This window comes from Schistocerca cancellata, chromosome 7 (genome assembly GCF_023864275.1).
Source record: "Schistocerca cancellata isolate TAMUIC-IGC-003103 chromosome 7, iqSchCanc2.1, whole genome shotgun sequence".
NCBI classification, from domain to species: domain Eukaryota; kingdom Metazoa; phylum Arthropoda; class Insecta; order Orthoptera; family Acrididae; genus Schistocerca; species Schistocerca cancellata.
The window spans coordinates 125244777-125262422 of record NC_064632.1 but is presented as its reverse complement, the minus strand read 5'-3'; the positions used below and the strand labels follow the sequence as shown (position 1 = coordinate 125262422).

General features: G+C 36.9%; 1 protein-coding gene across 1 annotated transcript in view; it reads right to left on the bottom strand.

Annotated features, from left to right (window-relative positions):
* The window catches only part of LOC126092664 (dynein axonemal heavy chain 2), a 994477-nt gene that overhangs the window by 276403 nt on the left and 700428 nt on the right, over positions 1–17646 (bottom strand). The window contains exon 66 of the mRNA XM_049908386.1: positions 2004–2170. Within this exon, the coding sequence (XP_049764343.1) occupies positions 2004–2170 (167 nt within the window). The remainder of the gene's footprint in view (positions 1–2003; positions 2171–17646) is intronic.

Sequence of the window (17646 nt, the reverse complement as noted above, 5' to 3'; positions counted from 1 at the left end):
AAAATCACTTATATAAAAATTGCATTTTTTCAACTTTTTGTATAAATGATGTACGTCCAGGAAGGAAGCATAACTAAGAGCAACAAAAGTAAAAGAATATGTGAGAATGAATAATGCTTGAATTGTGTCCTGGACTTGGACTGCAATGAAAGAGTGAGATGAGTGTTTTTCTATTCTATTTGAACATTTGGTGAATAGCGTTCTGTGATACAATGCCAGTAATAGAAGCAAAATTGCGATTGGGTATGAAAGGACAAAAGGGAAAAAATGGAGGGGTAGGGGGAGGGAGGGGGAAGTATATATATCTCATTTAGATCAATTGAGGTGTAGTGCAGGGAGAGGGAAAGTGTGCCAGGTTCAGTAACTACACTTTCAGAACTTAAGGGATAATTTCCAAAAACTGAGGGTAATAATGAGCAGAACAATTAACATTTTTCAAAAGCTAAAAGTACAACTGAACAGATTTCAAAACAAATTACAAAATTCAGAAACAGGAAGAATACTGAAATGATTTCAGAACTTAAAGATCAAAATTGTGAGGTTAAGGACCTTAAGAATCAACAATTCTTGAAAATTTAATATTAGTTAGCAGGTAATAGTTCACAATTTGCAGAGTTCAAAGCTGAATTCAGGAAACTAAAAACATGTGTTGAGACTGAGCTAAGCAATTTAGTTGCAAGGATGGATGGAGTAATAAGCACAACTGCTGAATGTATGAAAATACAGATGAAAGAGAATGGTCCTTACCCACACCACTGGACTGCTGCTCCCATCAGGTGCAGTTATGACTCAATCAAGCCACAGCAGCCAGAGAAAGTGGTCATGTGTGTGAATTACACTTTTGTGAATGTGTGTGTATTTTCTACTTCAGAAGAAGGCATTTTGGCCAAAAGCCAAGCTGTCTTTTAGTTGTGACTGTCTGCCACTCAACACCTCCTCTACATGCTTAGTAGCAATCTATCCTTTCCATAATATTGTCATTTTTCTATCCTGGATTTTCCATTGTTAGAATTAAACTCTTTATAATACACTTATAACGGAATAGTTTGTATCCCATGGATACATTGTTTTCAAATGAAACTGTCACCCAAAACACTTAACAAAATGCACTACAGGAATAAATACAAACTCAGAAAGGGGAAATATAAAAATATGGTATCCAAGATAGTAAGGTAGTGGATCTGCTACTAGTCTTAATCTACAAAACTGACATTCCAATGATTTTAAGGAAAGTTTAATAAACTGTGATGTTTGCTGATGACTTAAGCATACTAACTGAGAGTCTAAATCACCACCTCATTAGAAGCAACTCAGATGACAGCTGAACAGACCTGCCTCTTTTTCACAGTAACCAGTTTCAGTCATAATCATGCACAAACTCATATTATGCCACTACAGACAAACAAAATTTACTAGTACTTACAGCAAAGTAAGAAAGTAGTTGCTTTTTTCTGTGTAGTAGTTCTTCTACTAATTTTAGTATGACTATTTCTACTTAAAAATATATTTCATAACTTGAGTTTTTAGTAATTATAAACTTCTCAGTTTTACGAGGATGAGAGGTGCTCCATGGTCTGGCACCAACAAGATACTCATTCTATGGTAGTCCACACACTATGATATGCTCACATTTAATTGGTTCGCTACTAACTTTTACAGCAACTGAAGATTAAACTACAATGATGAATTCCTGAGATCCTTTTTGTGCCATGAACAAACATTCTAAGCTAGTTAACATACATAACAAATGACAATGTGCTGCACACAATACATACATGGATAAACACAAGTGCACTAACATGCATACTTTTCCTCCCTTATATCACTCTCTTAAAGGACTTAAATGGTGGTATCAAGTGAGACTGTTGTGCTCAGAGCCATTTTTTATAAAGTATCTCACAAGTAATCTATTATTTTATAAATTTCAGTTTTCTTATGACAAAACAGAAGTGTTATACACAGTTTATTATACTGACATTAGGAATAACTGTAATTTGTCTCACCTGTAAATCTTTCCATATTTCTCAATTGCAATCACCCAGAGACAAAGTGATTTTGCTGCAAATGAGACAATGCCAACTTTCTCTGGCTCAAATTCGTCATTTCTGGTGTATTCCGCAATTTTTTTCAAAGTTTTATCTGATATGTTGTCCTTGTCAAAATCTTTAAGCTGTAAAACACATTAAAGATTAAAAAATCATAGAACAGAAAGAAAACATGAAATTCAATCTCAGATAACAGAGAGACATAAACTATGGTCAGGTTACTTTACAATGACTGTAATTACTCTTTAAAATGAAAATATTCCCTCTTTGGCCTGTTAAAAAATGATATACAAACTGCAGATTGATTAAAAAACAGAAATCTTAAATCAACTGACATAGATATTAAACCTGCTTGAAAAATACTTGGACGCAAACATTAATCATGAATGTGATAAAAGTATTTGGATCTTTTTATGGTCACCAGACTCAGCTGTGGAAATAACTAACTTTGTGTTTTTTCCAAGATGGAGATTTAATAACTCCACATTTCAACATGTGTCTCTGAGGTCTTCTGCTGGATCAAATGTTGTGTACCCTAGAATACATCCTTGAAGCAACTGCTTGACATTGTCAGGAAGAGGCTGTTTGTTCATGTTGGCGAGTACCACCTGTCAGTGTCTGCACTGCTACAATCTGTTATGGAGGGCCTCATTTGAGAGTCATGCATGTACAATTAAGTCACTTACAGACGAATGACAATAGTGCATTCCGAGCCCTCCCGAATCTGTGGCCTTCCTCGCATGTGCCCCGTAACTGGTGCTGCTGCTGCTGAGTGTCACTGTGGCTGGAGCCCAAACAAAACTGTTGCTAAATGGAGGCAATGCCAACCTCCCCTCCCTAATACTATATTGCAGTGTAACTGTAACAGGAAATTTTTGTTTTTCTTTGTATACAATGGCGGAAAGCACAGCGTTCCAGGCGGGGCGGCAGTTACTTAACTTGAATCATGAGTCACTGCTTATTAGGTTATTCACTGTACAAATATGGAGTGGAGTAGTGGATTTCCTGTTTTTGTTGAGGTACAGTAATTACGTACATCATTTTTCTTTTTGAACTGCAGTATATTATTTACAACAACCTTTGTGATGGAATAAATATACTCTGAAGCAATAGTCACAATGCCTAACTCCTTCAACAGATGTCTACAAAATGATAATGGGTCAGTGCCACATATTATTTTTAAAGCATGTTTTTGAGCAATGAAAACATTAAAAATGAGTTATCCTAGAACATTATTGCACATGACAGCATTGAATGAAAATATGCAGAATATATCAACTTATTGATTTTTCTTCCCCAAAGATTTTCAATGATTCTGGTTCAAATGTGGCTGAAACAAATTGTTTTAGGATTCCAAAATGTACTTTTTCCATTTTCATCAAAATGGATACCTAAGAATTCTGAGGTCTCATCTCTATTTATTATTTCCTCACCACATGTTACAGTTCTCAATAGTGTAATACCTCCAGATGTGCAGAACTGAATATGTTGTGTCTTTTTAAAACTGAGAGTGAGAACTTTCACAGAAAACCAGTCAATGATACTTTAAGAATATTATTTACCATTTCTTTTGTTGCTGTGTGTATGTTTGGATTGATTACAATACTAGTGTCACTCCCCAACAGAACAAATTCTGCTTGTTGTATATTATACAGAAGATTGTTTACATATATGAGGAACAATAGTGGATCTAAGATTGATGCTTGGGCAACCCCATACATGATTTTTCTCCAGTCAGAAGAATCTCATCAGAATATATTGGTTGCGTTACTAATTGTAAGTGCAGACTGCCACTCACCATATAGCGGAAATGTTGAGTCCCAGACAGGCACAACAAAAAGACTACTAAAAAAGTAAGCTTTTGGCCAAAAATCCTTCTTCTGAGATAGATAACAACATGCAGATATTCACGCAAATGCAACTCACACACACACACACACACACACACACACACACACACACACACACACATGACCACTGCCTCTGGCTGCTGAGGCTAGACATTCCCTGCTATCCTGGATTTTCCACTGTTTAACTGTAAGTACAATTTTCTGCATTCTTTCAGTTGACATGACATAATACATTGGTTGGCAATACCGTCAATTCCACAGAACCTTAATTTAACCACAAGAATATTGTGATTCACACAGTCAAATGTCTTAGACAGCTCACAGAGAATACTAACTGGAACTACTGTATTTTGTTATTCAGTCCTTGTACAATTCAGTGAGTGAACTTGTAAATGACATTCTCAGTTCACCAACTCTTTTGAAATCCAAATGGTGTTTTACTGAGCATATAGTTGTTGCTCAGGTGGGAAACTATTCTAGAATACGACTTTCTCAAAAAAATTTGAAAATGGCATCAGTAGAGACATGGGTCAGTAGCTGTTGGTATCTCTCGTATCCCCTTTCTTACAGAGGGTTTACAGAGGGTTTAACAATGACATAGTTCTGCCTCTCTGGAAAAATGTCCTACATTAGTGATGTATCGTGTATTTCAGAAAAGACAGTGCATATTGTATGGGAACAAGTCTTTAGTACTCTGTTGGAAACACCACCAAATCCAGATGAGCTTTTACTTTTACGAGAATATATAATTTTCCCAATTTCAGAAGGGGAAGTTGGTGATAGATTCATATAATTGAATTTTATAAGAGTTGCTTTTCCAACATACTATGTGATTTTTCTCTTGAAGTGTTTATCCCTATATTTTCTATTATATTTAAGAAATTATTAGTAAACATATGTGCTACCTGTGACTCAGCATTAATAGGCCATTGATTTAATTCAATAGTGATATTATTCCGTTCTGTGGCCGGTTGTCCTATTCCTTATTTCAGTGTCCTGTTCCTCATTTCAGTACATTCAATATAGTCTTGAGCCTGTTATAAGAATTACAGATTTCTGACATAATGTGCATATTCCTTGATGTTTTAATAACTTTTCTTAGTAATTTTGAGTAGTTTAGGTAGTGTACAACTACAGCAGGATCTTGTTCTTGCTAACAGATACATTTTCCTGTCATAAGATATTTTAACCCATCTCATGTACCATGCTTTGTTTACATGGCTATTTAATGTCCTTTATGGTTCTGTACTTGCCAAAGTCTTTCTTTGTGTTGACCAAAAAATTGTTATTTACAAATCAGAATATTGTGGTATTAATGGAAAATGTATAGCATGAATGTAGTCTTGCTTTCATAACAGAAAGCAGAGGGGTCACACTGACAGACTGTGTTAGAGGAATAAAACTAAATTAAGAATGAGGAAACATAACGTATGGATGCCACAAGGTCTGGTATTGTATCCACTCCTGCTCTCAACCTACACAAACAATATTCCGATGATTTTAAATGACAGTCAAAAAGTGTAATGTTTGTTGATCATGGACACACACTAATTAATGCCCAAAACTCAAATCTTATCAGACACAGATCAGATAACAGTTAATCAGAATTTCAATTAGTTCACAGTAAACAGTTTTACTTTTGTTCAAATAACTTACAGGAATGCAGCATGGTCAAGTCATTGATAACCACTGATATTTTGACAGTTGCACACACTGTCATTTCGAGGCAAAACTGCAGCAAGTAAGTGCTGTGCAAGGGAAATTAAAACCACAGTTTGCAGAGCGATTCCAGAAAGAAAACACACACAACTGTAAAAACTACACCACCATACAGCCAAAGATGACTAACGCCAGAAGTTACCCCGACAATGAAAATTAATAACCATCAGATGAGATAGCATTAACTCTAAACCTCAATTTTTTGACAAGAGAGAGAGAGAGAGAGAGAGAGAGAGAGAGAGAGAGAGCAGGACTCCACATAGAATTTACACAAAAGCCTCAATCTCTATTTATAAGGTTGCTTGCTTATTTAATTTCAACTGCTTCCTTGATAACACTCTCCCAATAGCTGGAAGTCCATGCCAAAATCTCCATGTTGTCATATTCCGTGCCAAGACAATATTCTGTAATAGCAGAATTGCTTGGTGACACTTGTTCTCAGTGCACCAGCCCTCCATAGTTCTGATAGTCTGAGCAATTACGAGGTGCTATCCAAAATTTTCGGGACTGGTGCTGCCATCTGTTGAAAACCTTAACTTTGGACTAATAGTCACCATAACCTTCGAAATAGTTCCCATCCACATGCACACACCAGTCCCAGCACTTCTGCCACTGGTCAAACGTTTTCTGGAAGTCCTGTTCTTTGAGGGTGTTTATCATGGCCAGCGATGTTTCATGAATCCTCTCTAGAGTGTCATACCGATGACCTTTCACTTGAGTTTCAGTTTTGGGAATAGCACAAAGTCGCAAGGTGCCAAATCTGGCGAGTACGGTGGGTGGGGTACAACCGCCATGTTGTTTCTTTGTCAAAAAGGGCCTGGTGAGCAAGAATGTGTAACAGGGCGCGTTGTCGTGATGCAGCAGTCAGTTCCCTTGACGCCAAAGTTCGGGCCGTCGTTGTCAGACGTTTTCACGGAGCTGTCGCAAAACATCACAGTAGTACATGGAATTCAGTGTTTGGTTGGGTGGGACAAATTCTTTGTGCACAATTCCATAGGTATCAAAGAAAATGATGATCATGCTCTTCACTTTGCTCTTCACCTGTCTCACTTTTTTGGGTCTTGGTGAGTCCGGACTATTCCACTGGGATGATTGTTGCTTTGTCTCTGGGTCATAACCGTAAATCCAGCTCTCCTCACTGGTGATAACCCGTGACAAGAAGGTTGGATCATCAGATGTGGTTGACGAAGGTCCGTGTACACTTCAACACACTGTGCCTTTTGATTGGCAGTCAAGATCCTTGGCACAAATTTTGTGGCAACTGGATGCATCCCCAATTCATCAGTCAACATTCGTTGACATGCCCCATAACCAAAAAAAACCACTTCATCCGCAAGGTCTTGAATGGTTTGACATCAATACACACAAACCAATTGTTGAAGTTTTGCAACAATGTCTGATGTTGTGGAGCGAAGAGGCCTTCGAGTGTGAGTATCATCTTCAATGTGTGTACCGAGCATGCCACTCAAACACATGCATATGGCTCATGCTCTGTCCCCCAAACACTTGTTGAATCATTGCAAGGGTCTCCATAGCACAATCTCCAAGATTCGCACAGAATTTGATACACACGCGCTGTTCTGTTTGCGAATCCATCATAAAATCGCCACACACCAAACACAGAGTATTACGGAAATCACTGTGGACATGCAACATGTCCTCCCAGTTGAATGCCACTCCACACACTGACTCATTAGACATGCAGCTCTCACCACCTAGCGGTGCAAACATCTACTACTCCTAATTTCCAGATGGCAGCACCAGTCCTAAAAATTTTAAACTCCACCTCATATACGACATGCGCAACTGCAAGGAATACGACAGACATCCACCTTACACACACCATGATCATCCTTTATGCAACATAAAAGAACCTTAATCTAGTGTCTGTCGTATTCCTTGCAGTTGTTGCATGTCACACATTGGTCAGACTATAACGACTGTGGAGGACCAAAGCACCAAGCATAAGCATCACACATGCTTACAATGACCAAGCAATTCTGCTATTACAGAATATTGTCTTGGCACCAGTTATCCTACAGAATATAACAACATGGAGATTCTGGTACCAACTTCCAGCAATTGGGATAGTGTTATTAAAGAAGCAGTTGAAATTAAATTAGCAAGCAATCTTCTAAATAAAGATGAAGGTTTTTGCTTAAATTCTGTGTGGAATTCCGTTCTCTCCCTTGTAAAAAAAACAGAGGGACAGAGTTAATGCTATCTCATGTGTTGGTTATTAATTTTCACTACTGATAACACCTGATAACAGTCACCTTTGGTTGTGTGCTGATGCTAGTGTCTTTAGAGCGTGTGCATGTGTGTGTGTGTGTGTGTGTGTGTGTGTGTGTGTGTGTGTGTGTTTTAACTTTCCAGAATCACACTGCGAACCGATGTTTTAAATTCCCTTCCACATTACTTACTTGCTGCAGTTTTGCCTTGAAAAAGTAAGGGTGAGCAACTGTTGAAATATCAGAAATTGTTGATGACATCACCTGGCTGTGTTCTCATAAGTTATTTGAATACTTCGCTCTCACAGTTTTAATTTTATCTCAAAAGTTTCATATCATGCAATTTCAATCAAGAATGGTCATAAGCTACATGAACCATTCTAAGTAAAATTCTTTGGGGTGGGAAAGAATAACAGATCAAATGGTTTCAACAAATAAATGAATTAATTTGAAGCTGTTTCAAACACTTTGCACACTTTACACAGCATTGTAGGTACTGGCTTAATTTATACATAGTAATTCCCCGAAATTATGGAGTTATATTCTGCAGTAATGTGCCTACAGGACACAAGGTTCTTATTTAGCAGAAATGTTACTTTAATCATTAGTAGTAACCCACGTAAAACTATTCCATTTTCTCATAAAATACGTGTGCTCAACTCCACTGTGTTAAGTTTGCTTTTAGTTACACTGAAAGTTGTGAAAATGTGGAGACTGAACTTTTGTAAACCAATTACTGAGGAGCAGGGGCTGTGGCTTCCCCACATAAGAATACATACCCTCATTCAGTGCTGGATACCCCGTGTTGACTGATGGATAGCAATTTTTGAAAAAAATGGAAATGATATGAAAACTGAAGAACTTTTCATGTTGATACTGAATACCTGCGGCATTATCGTCATTTTAATTTACTCTGAATTAAAAGAGGAATAATTTAGAATGCACGACTTCCTGGCCGCCCCTCCTATATTACTGATACTTTAATACATTTCTTTCATTCTTTTTTGAAACTTCAGTAGTGGACCACTTCTTATTGGACTCACTATTTACACTTCTTAGTAATTTTAACAAATATATTTTATTAAATACATATGGTAAGGAGCCACAGTGCCACTTGAAAATGGTGAGAAAAATGACAAAATATTTGAAAAAGGTGAGTAAAAGGTGACACATAATATCAATAAACAGATACAGCATAAATGAACGGTATTCGTTTTAAGAGCATTATAAAATTCTCTATTATGATCTTGGATGTGTTACGGCCATTTGTTTCCTTCATAAATTTATTAATATATGCAGGTACATTGGTAATTTGTTATTGGTAATGGGTTGGTTCATAAGTTCACGGTGTTTTTCTATAAGTTTATTAAACACAACAGATACACATAACAGAGGCCCTAGTCATCATTAATATACTCTCCTTCATTATTTACAACAGTCTGCCTAAGGTGAGGTTACTTTTTGATTCTGTGACTCTAGAAATCGCATGGTTTCAAGGCAAAGAACTTGTCGAGCCATGACTGAAGCACATTTTCATTTGGAAAGGAATTTCCTAGAAGGTTGTCTGACACAGAATGGAAAAGGTGACAATCAGAGGGTGCAATATGAGGTGAATAAAGGTGGGTGCACAATGACTTCCCAAGCCAACTCCTGTATAGTGTTTTAAGGCAGTCTAGTAGAATGCAGATGGGCATTATTGTGGAGCAGCATCACTTCATGCAGTCTTCCTAGTGGTTGTTCTTGGACTGCATCTGGAAGATGTCTCAGTTGTTGACAATAAATGTCAGCAGTGATGGTTACACTTCGGTGAAGCTATTTGTTGTACACTAAACCATTGCTGTTTCACCAAATGCATAAAATTATCTTTTGTGGATGCATGCAGGTCATTGTATGGGGGGGGGGGGGGTTGCTGCTTTGTTTGGGCTCAACCAGTACTTTCTTTTCCTTATATTAGCATATGGACAAACTTTCTCATCACCAGTAACAATACACAGTAGGAATGGTCAGTGTTGTTCATGAGCCAATTGATGATGAGCAAGCAGAGGTGCACATATGGCCATCAGCTGATTTTTGTGATATTGGGTTACAGCATGCAGTATTCATTCATCCAATTTTTGAACTTTCCTCATCGCATTCAAATCTCGCACGATGATAAAATGATCACAGTACATCATATTTGCAGTTCTCAAGCACACTGATGTGGATCATTGTGGATTAATACATTTAAATGATCTTTATCAAACACCAAAGGTTTTCCTGAACATGGAGAATCATTACTGTCAGAATGATCCTCCTTAAAATGACAAAATGATTTTCTTGCCACACTCTGTCCAATGACATTATCCCCATACATGGCAAAAATGTTTCTAGCTGCCTCCATTGCTGTCACCTCTCTATTGAACTCAAACAGAAGAACATGCCAGAAATTTTCCAATTTCTCCACTTGGTGCTTCATTTAGTGTCCATAGCATCAGTCACTATCTCTAAATGACAGTATCTAAACTCAAATAGCAACAGTAAAATACAAATAAAAAAATGACTATAAATAAACAAACCCACAGGAACCAGAACACCAACATGCAAAACAAAAACATATGAACTTATGCACCAACCAGTAATTCAATATTGGTAACTGTAATTCACAAACAAGATCAGCATCACATTTTTGCAATTAATGACATTCCACATTTCATTTCAGTATTGGAAAAAGATCAACAAAATATTTTTGGATTACTGTTTCTTTGGAATCTGAGCACAAATGAAGTAATCACACCAGATTTTTCTTTCTCAAGATTTTTTTGAATGGTTCCCAACTCCTTTTCTTTCACCATTTCTTGTGTAAATCACAATATCCTTTTAAGTAAATTAGAATATTATAGTGTAACAGGAAATGCTGCAAAATGGTTCCTATCAGGCATCATCCAACTGGGAACTAATTACATGTGGGGACCCACAAGGTTCCATTTTAGGGCCCTAACTTTTTCTTGTGTATATCAGTGACCTTTCATCAGTAACATTACCAGAAGCCAAGTTCGTTTTGTTTGCCGACGATACAAACATTGCAATAAATAGCAAATCAAATGTAGTCTTAGAAATGTCAGCTAATAAAATATTTGTGGACATTAATCACTGGTTCCTAGCCAATTCTTTGCCACTAAACTTTGAAAAAACAAACTGTCTGCTTGTGTCTTGTATGTGTGGATGGATATGTGTGTGTGTGTGCGAGTGTATACCTGTCCTTTTTTCCCCCTAAGGTAAGTCTTTCCGCTCCCGGGATTGGAATGACTCCTTACCCTCTCCCTTAAAACCCATATCCTTTTGTCTTTCCTTCTCCTTCCCTCTTTCCTGACGAGGCAACCGTTGGTTGCGAAAGCTAGATTTTGTGTGTATGTCCGTGTTTGTTTGTGTGTCTATCGACCTGCCAGCGCTTTTGTTTGGTAAGTCTCATCATCTTTCTTTTTAAATATATATATATATACAACTTCTGCACAGTTTCAATGCAATAACATGTTCATTGTAAATAAGTGTGTCTGTGTGTGTGTGTGTGTGTGTGTGTGTGTCTGTAAGTACAAAGTAACTTCAGCACCAGTTCAGTGCATTAATGTGTTCATGTTACATAAGTATTTAGTAGTTGCATTACACATTTATTACCTTATAAATAAATAAAAAACTTTTTCTAATTTAAATTCAGTGCATTAGTATTTGTATCATGATTCTTTCATATAGCGTTCATTAAAAAATGATGACTATAGCACTTGGGACCTATGGAATGGTACATTAGCTTATTCGTTTGAGTTGTAAATATTTGACATGTATTGTTGTTTTTCTGACATGTTCTACATCCTGGAGGACCTCCTTACTACATAAGAATTGGAATGAAAGTAAATCTAATCTAATCTAATGTTCTACTTTCATACTTTGTGCACCCTCACCTATGCCTTGGGGCACTTCTGCTGCCTTTAAATCATTTCTTCCAAGTGCTTTCTTCAGTTTAGTTGAAGCTTGGGAAAGAATGTCTTCCTTAGATAGTTGGTGTGGTGTTTCTCCCTAGTCATTGCTGCCTTGTCTTCTCCTAATGTGAGTCCAAATGGAATATTTTCTCTCTATGTCCGCATTTCCATGGTACAATGTAAGATAAGCCTTAAAAAGATCTGAAACATTTGGATACTTTAACTCTATGGATCCTGGATGTGTTTTAGCAATTTTTCGCTATCATACAATTTATTAACATGTGCAGGTACTTTCAAATGATAGAACACAGCAATCAGTTGTCCTTCTCTTTCAAGTTTTATTAGGCAAATCTACATTTCAGCTATGAAATAGTGCATTGCTAATAGCTAGGCACTAGCCAAAATCTAGATTTGTCTAATAAAACCTGAAAGAAAAGGACAACTGAATGCTGTGCTCTATCGTTTGAAAGTCATGCCACAGTCGTTGGACGCGCCCACATTCCTAATAGAAGGTAGCTTTATATGCAGGTAAATTCGTAATTTGGTACTGGTACTGGGTTGATGCATTAGTTCACAGTGTTTCCTTATAATTTTAATATACACAACAGATACACATAACAGAAACTCTAGTCATCATTAATATATTCTCCTTCACTATTTACAACAGTTTCTTTTTGAGATGTGCTACAGCCAGAAGCTGTAAACACATTTGCTATCTAAAGCTAGGTATCTTTTTCCGAATTGTAGAACCTTCCATTCATCTAATAATTAATCTTGCCAGACACTGAACGGCATCATTTTTGCAATTTTTAACGTGTCACTACAGCCTCTACTCTTTATTCCTCCTTTGGGGTCTAGATACCTAAAGCTTTTCAATGGTGCACTTGATAAGCATGTCTTTTCCACCCATGTTTGCAAGCTGCAACATAATATTTTTGGACATTCTTTACAACCCAAAACTTATCACATTCTTCCAGTTTATTAAGCTCCTCAATTACTCACCTGCTAATGACTAGTTGTTCAAGAGTAAGCAGATTACCCTGTGTATAGATTTCATTATGAAGAACATCAGAAATACTCCCAATTTTTCTCAAGGCAGAAACCTTCAGAACATGAGTCAAAAAGATTTGAAGTGTGTTTTTATTATGTATACAACTTGTGAATCAAAGGCTTTTGGATTTGAAAAACATTATGTGAACTTATTGAATAGTTATTCCGGCCAAATTATGAAACAAAGTCCTGCTTTTTAAAGCATTCACAACGGCGTTGTAGAACTTGGACTGCACAATAGCAGAATTCTTTTTTAGAGGTATATCCACATGAAAGTAATATTAAGTAATCCCACTGTTCCAAAATCCTTTTGGCTGAAGGTCATGAAGTAAGCCACCTTGTGAAATGGAATTTAAACTTAGACTGATTTTTTTTTTTTTTTTTTTTTTTTTTTTCAAATTCTTCCCAGCAAACAGACCAACCATCACAATAATGGCAAATACTGACCAGAAATTTGGATGCTTCTTCACCTGAGCAGTATAAACAGTATAAAGTCTTTACACAGGCCTTCTGCTTTGGGTCTCCTGAACTTCAGTCTCTAATAGCCTCAACACTTTTTTATTGACATTATGTCCATCTGATCCCAGAATAAGGCATTTATTTAGGGACATGTTGACTTCAGAAGGTGCTTTGCATTATTTCTGAAGTGACATTTCATTGTCTGCTTTGCCAATAAAGAAAGTTCTTATGTGATGCATTGTTATGCAACATTTACTCTCTGACCAAAATTTAATTGTTGTTTGTAATTCTTTTTTATCTTTAAAATTGGTAGTTTCATCACAACTCGATGTATAACATGAGGAGTGTGCTTCTTGAAACATACATTCCTGCAATAAGGTGCCAGTCCATCATTTATTAGGTATCTCCTATTCTTAGACAAAAGCAGAAGATGTTCTGGAACACTAGAAGTGAACATATTAAAAACATTACAAATATCATTAGACAAATCTCTAGAGTAACAGGACATAACTGATTTCATTGTCCAAATCAATTCAGTAGATGGGGTGTGACGTCATAAGCGAGTGACTGCGTGTTAGATTAGATTAGATTTACTTTCATTCCAATTGATCCGTAGTGAGGAGGTCCTCCAGGATGTGAAACATGTCAGAAAAACAACAATACATGACAAATATTTACAACTAAAACAAATAAGCTAATGTACCATTCCACAGGTCCCAAGTGGAATGATCGTCATTTTTTAATGAACACTAAGAGTCATTTTACAAATACTATTGCACTGAATTTAAAATAAAAAGTTTATTTATTTATTTATAAGGTAAGAAACATGTAATACAACTACTGTAATACTTATTTACAATGAACACATTACTGCACTGAAATGGTGCAGAAGTTAGATTATACTTACACACTTACACACACACAAGCACACACACACACACAAATTTTCAGTGAACACATTACTGCACTGAAATTGTGCAGAAGTTATGTTGTACTTATATACAAATCAGTTGGTTTTACTAAGAAATTCATCAATGGAGTAGAAGGAGTTGGCCACCAATAAATCCTTTAGGCTTCTCTTAAACTGAATTTCATTGGTTGTTAAGCTTTTTATGGCTGCTGGCAAGTTATTGAAAATGTGTGTTCCTGAATAATGCACACCTTTTTGTACAAGACTAAGTGACTTTAAATCCTTGTGAAGATTATTCTTATTTCTAGTATTGATTCCATGAATTGAGCTGTTGGTTTGAAAAAGTGATATATTTTTAATGACAAATTTCATTAAGGAATAAATATATTGGGAAGCTGTAGTTAGTATCCCTAGTTCCCTAAACAGGCTTCTGCAGGATGTTCTTGAGTTCACACCACATATAATTCTTACTGCACGTTTTTGTGCCCGGAAAACTTTAGCTTGGCTTGATGAATTACCCCAGAAAATAATCCCATATGACATTATGGAATGAAAGTAAGCATAGTATGCCAGCTTTTTCATTTTTATATCCCCTATGTCTGACAAAATTCGCATTGCAAACAGAGATTTGTTAAGACGCTTCAGCAGTTCTGTGGTGTGCTCCTCCCAGTTGAATTTATTATCAAGCTGTAATCCCAAGAATTTAACACCGTCCACTTCTTCTATCTTCTTGTCATCATATGTTAGACATATACTCTTGGGACACCCCTTACAAGTTCTGAACTGCATGTAGTGTGTTTTTTCAAAGTTTAGTGACAAAGAATTGGCTAGGAACCAGTGATTAATGTCCACAAATATTTTATTGGCTGATCTTTCTAAGACTACACTTGATTTGCTATTTATTGCAATGTTTGTATCATCAGCAAACAAAACAAACTTGGCATCTGGTAATGTTACTGATGAAAGGTCATTGATATACACAAGAAAAAGTAAGGGCCCCAAAATGGAACCTTGTGGGACCCCACATGTAATTAGTTCCCAGTTGGATGATGCCTGATAGCTTGATACATGTCTCTTTCCTAATAACACCCTTTGTTTCCTGCCAGAGATATAAGATTTGAACCATTTTGCAGCATTTCCTGTTACACTATAATATTCTAGTTTACTTAAAAGGATATTGTGATTTACACAGTCAAATGCCTTTGACATATCACAAAATATACCAGTTGCCTGCAATTTTTTGTCTAATGAATTAAGTACATTTTCACTGTAAGTGTAGATAGCCTTCTCAATATCAGAACCTTTTAGAAATCCAAACTGTGACTTTGACAGTATGTTATTTGAGATAAGATGGTTATAAAGACGACTGTACATTACTTTTTCGAAAATTTTTGAGAATGCTGGCAACAGTGAAATTGGACGGAAATTTGATGCTATTTCTTTATCTCCCTTCTTAAACAGTGGCTTAACTTGAGCATATTTCAGCCATTCAGGAAATATTCCACTGATAAACGACTGGTTACACTGATAGCTTAATATGTTACTTAGCTCAGAATCACATTCTTTAATTAACTTTGTTGATATTTCATCATACCCACTAGATGTTTTTGATTTTAAAGATTTTATGATGGACATTATTTCTGTTGGGGTAGTGAGGGTCAAATTCATATTATGGAAGTTACTTGAAATGTCTGGTCTAAGGTAATCCATAGCAGCATCTACCGAACCTGACAACCCCATCTTTTCAGTAACAGTTATAAAATGTTTGTTAAAAAGTTCTGCAACACTATACACATCTGTCACCAATGCATCATTTACTCTTAATGCTATTTGTTCCTCTTCATGTCTGGTTCTACCGGTCTCCTCCTTCACTATATCCCATATTGTCTTTATTTTGTTATCTGATATGACCATCTTTTCCTTGTAATATATTTGCTTTGACATCCGTATTACAGTGACATCGCTCTCTAAGTTTTCAAATATTTTTAGGTTTCAGATACATATTTTAACGGTTTTTGCGATAATATTTACTATATAAGTAATGTATTAGTGGTTTCTTCATTCACCTCTGCCTTTCTTGTGTTGTGACCTGATATTTGTGAGTGTTTCGTATCGAGCAACTTAACCTCTTGCCTGTGTTTACATTCCGCGCTGACCAGTTGCAGCTGTAGCGGCGCATCGAAAGCTAAGTACTAATTAATTGTTTGTGTATAGTGGTTTATTTAGGAACTTTAGTAGTCTTCATCCAGTGTTCTTGGTGTTTTCTGGTGAAATAATTTCAGAAGAACCTTTTGGGAACTGTTTTCAGCTTCGTTACTGTGTCATTAGACGTTTGATTCTCTTTCTGTATTAGTCTTTTGTTATATTCACATTTGTTGTTTATTAATACTGTTAATAATAGTAGTTACTTCCCTTGTAGAGTAAGTTTGTGATTATTGTAGTCAGGTTTTTAACATCTTCTTATTGTAGTAGCGGAACTTAGAAAAAGTAAAATTTTACCATGAGTGAGAAGTGTGGGCTTTGCCGTAGGTTCGTGAGTAGTGGATTGCGGTGTGAGACTTGTTCGAAGTATTTTCACTGGGGGGAATGCAGTGGGGAAGCCAGTGGGCATTCTGGTGAGATCCTCTCCTGGAACTGCAGGTTATGTAGCAAGAGTAAGTTGATAGAGGAGCAGGAGCGTAAGATCTGTGCCCTTCAGGTGCAGTTGAAAAACGCACAGGAGGAGCTAGATAGGATGAGGAGGGAGAAGGGGGTTGGGGAATGTGAGCTGGCTGTTGGCAAGAGATCTGCTAGGAGAAGAAGATTTTCAGATAGTTTTACTATTGGTGTTTACAATAGATATGACCAACTGTCAGAGTCTAGTGGAGAGAAATCTCTAGTAGCTGTGGATGTAGGAAGTATGCAGCAGACCTCAGTAGTTACTGTGCCTAGAACAGTTGCAAAGTCGAAGAGGAAGAAGAAGGTTCTGCTGTTAGGTAGTTCTCATGGCAGAGGTGTAGGCCAGCAGTTGCAGGAAGTGCTGGGGAGTGAGTACCAGGTCACCAGCATTGTGAAGCCTAATGCAGGGTTGGCTCAGGTGACTGTTAACATAGGGGGGTTATGTAGGGACTTTACTAAAGAGGATCAGGTAGTGATTGTGGGTGGGGCTGGTAATAGTATTGATAGGGATTTGGAGTATAGCATACACTCCTGGAAATTGAAATAAGAACACCGTGAATTCATTGTCCCTGGAAGGGGAAACTTTACTGACACATTCCTGGGGTCAGATACATCACATGATCACACTGACAGAACCACAGGCACATAGACACAGGCAACAGAGCATGCACAATGTCGGCACTAGTACAGTGTATATCCACCTTTCGCAGCAATGCAGGCTGCTATTCTCCCATGGAGACGATCGTAGAGATGCTGGATGTAGTCCTGTGGAAT